The sequence below is a fragment of the Phyllopteryx taeniolatus genome, chromosome 8, assembly GCF_024500385.1.
Source record: "Phyllopteryx taeniolatus isolate TA_2022b chromosome 8, UOR_Ptae_1.2, whole genome shotgun sequence".
NCBI lineage: Eukaryota > Metazoa > Chordata > Actinopteri > Syngnathiformes > Syngnathidae > Phyllopteryx > Phyllopteryx taeniolatus.
This window is the reverse complement of record NC_084509.1, coordinates 30,130,030-30,137,427: the sequence shown is the minus strand read 5'-3', so window position 1 is coordinate 30,137,427 and position 7,398 is coordinate 30,130,030. Positions and strand designations below refer to the sequence as shown.

The following is a 7,398-nucleotide window of genomic DNA, read 5'->3' as shown; positions in this document are numbered from 1 at the left end:
ATAAAAAGTAATACCATGACAAGCACTTGGAGGCTTGTTGAAGAAATATATCTTCAATCTCGGTTTACGTTTTATTATTCAGTCATTCATTCATTTTCCAAACAGCTTATCCTCACTACGGTTGTGGGCATGTTCGATCCTAGCCCCGCTATCTTCGGGCGAGAGGCGGGGTACACCCTGAACTGGTCACCAGCCAACCAGCAGATGTATTAAACCAATTTTTTAAAAAAAGAAAATGGTAGTACTATGAGCTTGTGTGGCTGTATGTAGAATGGAGTAACACAGTTGAAAAGGCGTGTCGAAGAGTGTGTGTGTGTGTGTGTGTGTATAATATATAGATAGATAGATCAACCAACAAGTGTTTCCCCCCAAAAAAAGAATAAATGAAAAGAAACGAAAGAAAAAGAAAATATGAAAAACAATTTGCAAATAGGTGATTCACTGATTATGTGGGGGTCCACTGTATTCTCTTCTCTTTTGCTGTCCAACTCTCAAACGCATGCTATGGGCTAAATCGCCCCCTGGGGTAACAAATTCTGACGTCACAGACTTTTCCGTAACACCTATCCCATCATGGTGTCATTTTTATTTTATTTTTTTCCATCAAAAAACTCTTGTCTTTTAATGCTGGTTGCATGTGCCAAAGGAGTTTTGATGGCATCATTGCCTGGTTGTATGAGGCAGTTTTTCCTTTTTTCTAGTCCTGGTTAGCGGAACTAAACACATCTTGTTAAAGTTCTGCTGAACTGAATGGACTCTCGGGTGCTGCAGTTTACCAAAGTCACTTGAAATATCAAGCTCAGTCTTTTGAGCTTGAGCTCAGCATCTGACCATCACTAGCCTCAGGATTAAAAGCTCTTCCCCCATATTCAGTTTCTACCCGAGCCCCCTCCTCTTCCCTGTGCATTTCAACTTGGTTCTCTTCCTGTATTGTGGTGTCTGCTCTCACCTCCTCCAGCATGACACTGGTATCACATGGCCCAACCAGTCCTCCAATCTCAGGCGTGTTAGTATCCCAGTAGTCGGTGCTACTCACCAAGTACATATTGGAGTGGGAGACTTGTGGAGCATAAACCTGGCGCCGAATGTGGCAGACTTTGCATGCCAGCACCACAGTGGCAACCAATAGGCAAACAATCAGACCACCTGCCGAACCTATAGCAATCAAACCCATCTCAGTGTCAACTAAACAGTCTGCCCGTGTGCCGTTGTTGTCCTCCTCAAAAGAGTTTGTGTGATCATTTGTGGTTTGGTTGGGCTCCCAAGTTGTTGGAACAGAATCATCTGCCTTGACGTGGCGGAGTAACAGCATGCCAAACAGCCAGAGAGCTCTTGTCCCTTCCATTTTGTTCTGCACTTTAGAGAAAGTTGGAAAATGACAATAAATGTAATTGTATCTCTAGTTGGTTAAATATTTCAAAATATTGCCTAAACTGTTTGATTTATATTGTTGAACAATTTTGTGGAAAATACTTACTTCCTTATAGAGAGTGAGATCTTGGTGGAGTTGCAGAATTTCTGCTGATGTCCTCTCAAAATGCAATGAACCAATTAAATGGTGTCGTTATTTTGAACACCTCGTTTTTGTAACACAAATCTGCCAATGGAAAAAAGACAGAAATTTGTTTTGGTATTCCAACAATATAATTTTCTTCATATTTGTACTATATCAACACACATTGATCCAAATCATCTACAACAAAAATTTTAATATGACTGTTTTTATGTCATTCCTTTAGATTCAAAACTGGACAGATAAATGGAGACCTGCTCATCTACCATGTACTCCTCACCCTGAAACCTTATTATGCTAAACCTTATGAGATTGTTGTGGACTTGACTCATGTAGGCCCAAGCAACCGCTTCAAGACGGATTTTTTGTCCAAGTGGTTTGTGGTCTTTCCCGGTTTTGCTTATGAAAACGTAGCCGCTGTCTATGTTTACAACTGCAATACTTGGGTGAGAGAGTACACTAAATACCATGAACGGCTACTGACTGGTTTAAAGGGTAGCAAGCGTCTCCAGTTCATCGACTCTCCAGCTAAGCTAGCTGAACACATTGAACCTGACCAACAGAAGCTACCTGCTGCCACGCTAACTCTGGAGGAAGATCTCAAAGTGTTCCATAATGCCCTTAAACTGGCTCACAAAGATACCAAGGTCTCAATAAAGGTGAAGTTTTATCAGTAGTTGTTTTTACTATAAACACACACTATAGCTACCGTTAACTGTATTACTAACCCAAGCAAACTAAATTTTGTCAAACAATATATTTTGTTCCCCTTCAGGTCGGCTCGACAGCGGTGCAGGTGACCTCAGCTGAACGGACACGTGTTCTTGGACAGCCAGTGTTCCTCAACGATGTCTACTATGCCTCAGAAATTGAGGAGATATGTCTGGTAGATGAGAGCCAGTTCACGCTTACCATGGCCAACCAGGGCACACCGCTTACTTTCATGCATCAGGAATGTGATGCAATTGTTCAGTCTATTATCCATATTCGAACACGATGGGAGCTGTCGCAGCCTGACTCAATCCCTCAGCACACCAAGATCCGACCCAAAGATGTTCCCGGCACACTGTTAAATATTGCTCTGCTCAACCTGGGCAGTTCTGACCCCAGTCTCAGGTCAGTCGTGCAGACCAATTCTAATTCTATTCAGCAGCTTTACAAAAATCAACCTCATCTTTACAGGCTCTAAAACCAGAAATTGAATAAATTATTAAGATAAGGCTTTTATATTAGATTAGATACACTACGTCAGTAATGTGTAATTTTCTAATTTGGTATTTTATAATTACTGCTTTGGTTGTGTTCAGTACAGTGTGGGCCATATTCTCCCCTATGCTTAAGTCAAAAAAAGCCGCGCAGCTGCGCCCATTTTTTGGATGGACCTCCAAACGTGCACTGATTCTTAAGCACAGTATTCTGATTCAATTACTTTTATTGGCTTCATTTCGAAATGAATTTAAAAAAACATGCTCAACAGGTGTAATTATAGACACAGTAGTGGTCCGCACATCCTGACTGGCCAATACACATCTGCTGGTGTAAGACATTTTCAAATTTAAAGTGTGCTTGATCTATGTCACATATTTAAATGGCATTCAAAAGTCTCGGGGAAAATCCATGTTTTGAAGCCAGCCTCAGCTGACAGCGAATCTCTCCTCTTTCTTCGCTGTCTCCGCGTTTATTTTCAGTTTACGCGCGGTGAGTGTGTCAGAAGTGTGGACGGAAGAATGCATGCAGATGAAAAGTGTGCAAGCACAGGCACATAAAAAAGGACTTGCGCACAAACAGGAGAATATAGTCCTCCCTTGACCAATAGTTTAACTAATAACATAGCAATAAACAGACATAGTGTCATTTTAACACAATTTTAAGTTTAATTTGCACAGTACATGAATGACATCGAGAACATTCAAGGATATCCAAACCTGTCTATACAGTGTTTATTTATAGGGCTGAAAATCTGAACTGATGCTTTAATTTATTTTCGCTTACAATTCAATGTCATTTAGTCAAGGAGCCCATTGTTAGGGGAAATTTCTTTTTTCCATCGTTGTAAAATTTTAAAACCAACCTCGTGTCTTCTTTCTCAGATCTGCAGCTTACAATCTGTTGTGTGCTTTGACTTGCACCTTCAACCTAAAGATAGAAGGCCAGTTGTTGGAGACATCAGGCCTCTGCATTCCAGCTAACAACACTCTTTTCATAGTGTCTATCAGTAAGACACTAGCTGCCAATGAACCCCATCTGACACTTGAGTTTCTGGAGGAGTGCATCTCTGGCTTCAGCAAATCCAGTAAGAACCCACTGCACACTGAGAGATGGGACGGAATGCGACTGAACTACATCTAAATATATGTTGATATTATATGATAGAAAATGGATGAACCTTCAATGTTGTGTTTGTAGTTTGCAGTGTCTTACAACTGTACTGTATCATATTTAGAGCTGTTGCCAATAGTTTTGACTCGTAGTAAAGTTGAGGTTAACAAAATGACCACTGCCAAGGATTTGCTACTTTGTCCTAGGTGGTGATAATTTGGGTCACTATCAAGCTCTGCACCAACATATTTCCTGTTCTCTTAACCCATTGCTCATTTAGCAGCTCTCAAATTGCAGGAAATGGCTTGAGTAGTTTTCGAGTTTATCTGGTTACACAGTCCTAGTATCCCCTAACATTACCATTGGCAAAAGTGTCAACACAAATGTTTGTTTTTCTGCAGGTATAGAGCTGAAGCATCTTTGTCTGGAGTACATGACACCCTGGCTGCTAAACCTTGTTCGCTTTTGTAAGCACAATGATGATGCCAAGCGGCAGCGTGTCACTGCAATTTTAGACAAGCTCATCACCATGACCATCAATGAAAAGCAAATGTATCCATCTATTCAAGCTAAGATCTGGGGTAGCTTGGGTCAGGTGAATCTACCACACCCATGACTTGTGGAAATAATTACCTGTTTAATTAAAGAATATATCTAATTTGTACTTCAATGTAGAATTTGTTTTGGATTTAACTTAAAATGCTTTCATAATGTATTCAGATAACAGATTTGTTGGACGTGGTGTTGGACAGCTTTATCAAGACCAGCGCCACAGGAGGCCTGGGCTCTATCAAGGCTGAGGTCATGGCTGATACTGCAGTGGCTTTGGCCTCAGGAAATGTCAAATTGGTCTCCAGTAAGGTAAGGCTATCCCATTTTGTGTTATGTTGTGGGATGATGATACTTATTTTTTTGTCCCAGAAATTCAGAAAAATTGTGACACTAGTCTGGTTTGCATGTGGTTTGCCGCTCGATCCCCATGCCCCCAGTCCATGTTCACTGCTAGGTAACTGTTAACCAGTTAAACATTGACAAAATATTGCTGGCAAATGTAAATTAATCAGCCACAAAAATTTGATAACTTGATAATTTGCAACTTGACTTCTTCTCAGTCATTTCGTCAGTCGACTGAGGAAGCGCTTTGTGTTACAGGTGAAACATTTTCAACAACCAAGCGGTCCAGTTAGCTTTGATTAAATTTTCAAATGGGATATGGGATTACTGAGAACCTGCAAAGAAGTATTCTAAACTCATTTTAGCTCATAGCTCATAACTATAGCCAAACTGGTGATAAATGATCCAAGATACTCAAAGTAGCCGAATTAAATGTTATTTCTCTAAATATTTTTCAAGTCAACTTGACATCAGAGCATTTAACCTAGGACAAATGCAAATAATTGCTTTGTTGTAATCAGAATTTCTGTAAATATTAAAATACTTACTACTTGAAGAAAAAACTCCATCTCCATCATGACTCTAGCAGTACAGCAACAATCTCAACCCACTTGCTTCTGTTTGTGATGTTATCCCAGTTAGGCTTGCTACTCATAAACAAAAACAACACTCAGACAGACACAATAGTAAACCCAGGCCCTGGCTCCTATTATTGCAGATACCAGCACTACACTGAAAGAGGGCCATTGTTTTGACCATTTCATCAGATCAGTCAGTGTTACATTTGAACTCATGATCATTCTATAAAAAATTTATTTCATTTTAATTTTCAACATCCCTCAAGACTTCATAGCAATGTTATTCTCTGGGTTGCTCTTTTATTTACCAAACACAGTGGAGATTTCTCTCCTCCTCAAACTCATTGACTCATTGAAATGGAGTCTTATTTAACTTTAATTAGACCATGTATAACAGTAGTGGCGGGCGGTACATTTGGATCCTGGGCCTTCAGTGGGTGACCCAATCCACCCCTTAACACCACCACTATCACGTTGCAATTTTACAAAATATACAAAAACTCAATACAGCAATGCTTGGCATTACAGAGAGATTTTATAGTATTTATTATCATTATTTATTAGGCTGCAAACTTAGCTATTGCTACATGGCATCTTTCACTACTTAACGTCGTATAAAACAATGAAACACTTAACAGGGCACTTATACATGTGTACTTGTGTGTCGCTATTCACTTTAAAGCACTCAGCCAAACAAATTTATTACACACTATCTTCCACCAACTGCATCGCAAGCGTTGGTCCCATGCACAAATCAAGTGAATCGGATGGCTCGAATAACAATAATACACAAATGAACATGAAACTAAAAAAATGCTTAAGGTACCCAAATTTAATACAGGGTGACTGAAAAGTAACTCCCTATTTTAAAATACTTATAATTTATTCATATGTTGTAATATTTTTCTCAATTTCTTTTGTGTATGTTCCATGATTAAAGGAGCAAGTCTATTCTACCAAACCAACAACTTTGGAAGAACTTGAAGGGCAAATGCGAGTAGATATGTCTTCCGTCCCACAAGAGTTCCTTGTGAAATCAGTTAATGCGGTTCCCAGGCGGCTTGAACAACTGGTGGCAAATGCTGGCACCCATATCAAATTTTAAATAAAACTCCATGCAATACACTTTCTTCTCATGTTAATTTGTTGTAAGAATTATAGTTCAGAAATAAATTACAAGTACTTAAAAATGGGGAGTTACTTTTCAATCACCCGGTAGATTAACCCTTTGTTGGGCACTCATGAAAACACATGTTTTTCACCTTCACTTTTTTCTTGAATACAATTCATGTCTCTTCGTACATACAGTATACAGGACTATATGTGTTTAGTTGTGTGGGTGTGGTTTTCTAAGAGAGAAGGACAGAAAAGTACAAATACAAAAACATCATTAAAAGGCACTGTATTCTATCAAAACAATGTTAATCCAGCACCGTTCATGTGGCCAATACCACTTCCGGGTGTCGCTCTGATTTTGAAACTCAAAATTGCACCACGTCTGGTGGCGGACTCGAGCTTCACAATCACCATACGGCAGCAGGTTTCACTAATATGAACGTCACATACACACATGGACAAAATTGTTGGTATCCCTCTGTTAATGAAAGAAAAACCCACAGTGGTCACAGAAATAACTTGACTCTAACAAAAGTAATTTTAACAAAACAATTTATGAAAATTATCCATTGAAAATCAGACATTGCTTTTGAATTGTGGTTCAACACAATTATTTAAAAAAATAACAACTTGTGAAACAGGCCTGGACAAAAATGATGGTACCCCTAGAAAAGATTGAAAATAATTTGTTCATAGGGATATATGCAGGTATGTCTTCTAATGAGCCTCACAGTTGTCTTCAATCAGTCAGTCGGCCTATTTAAAGGGTGACAAGTAATCAATGTGCTGTGTGGTGACATGGTGTTTATCACACGAAACATAGACCAGAGAAAGTGAAGGAGAGACCATCTCCAAGTAGGTTGACGTTCCTGTGACTGCAGTTGCACATATTCAGAAATTTAAGATCCACAGGACTGTAGCCAACCTCCCTGGACGTGAAGGAAAAGAAGAAGGAAAATTGCGGACAAATTGAAGACA

At 39.4% G+C, this 7,398-nt stretch overlaps 1 protein-coding gene and 1 long non-coding RNA gene across 14 annotated transcripts in view; one reads left to right on the top strand and one right to left on the bottom strand.

Annotated features, from left to right (window-relative positions):
- Nucleotides 1-7,398, top strand: part of LOC133482727 (neurofibromin) — a 158,772-nt gene that overhangs the window by 127,039 nt on the left and 24,335 nt on the right. For all 13 annotated transcript variants that reach the window (XR_009789894.1, XR_009789895.1, XM_061783160.1 and 10 more), the window contains 5 exons: nt 1,740-2,172; nt 2,289-2,629; nt 3,604-3,806; nt 4,234-4,427; nt 4,553-4,693. Coding sequence is in view for 11 of the 13 variants with exons in the window: in XM_061783160.1 (XP_061639144.1) it covers nt 1,740-2,172; nt 2,289-2,629; nt 3,604-3,806; nt 4,234-4,427; nt 4,553-4,693 (1,312 nt within the window). In the remaining 2 variants the exon portion in view is untranslated. The remainder of the gene's footprint in view (nt 1-1,739; nt 2,173-2,288; nt 2,630-3,603; nt 3,807-4,233; nt 4,428-4,552; nt 4,694-7,398) is intronic.
- Nucleotides 1,219-5,350, bottom strand: LOC133482728 (uncharacterized). The gene is made up of 3 exons (XR_009789896.1): nt 5,275-5,350; nt 1,478-1,597; nt 1,219-1,356 (listed from the first exon to the last, which is right to left on the bottom strand). It is a non-coding gene; the product is annotated as an uncharacterized LOC133482728 (long non-coding RNA).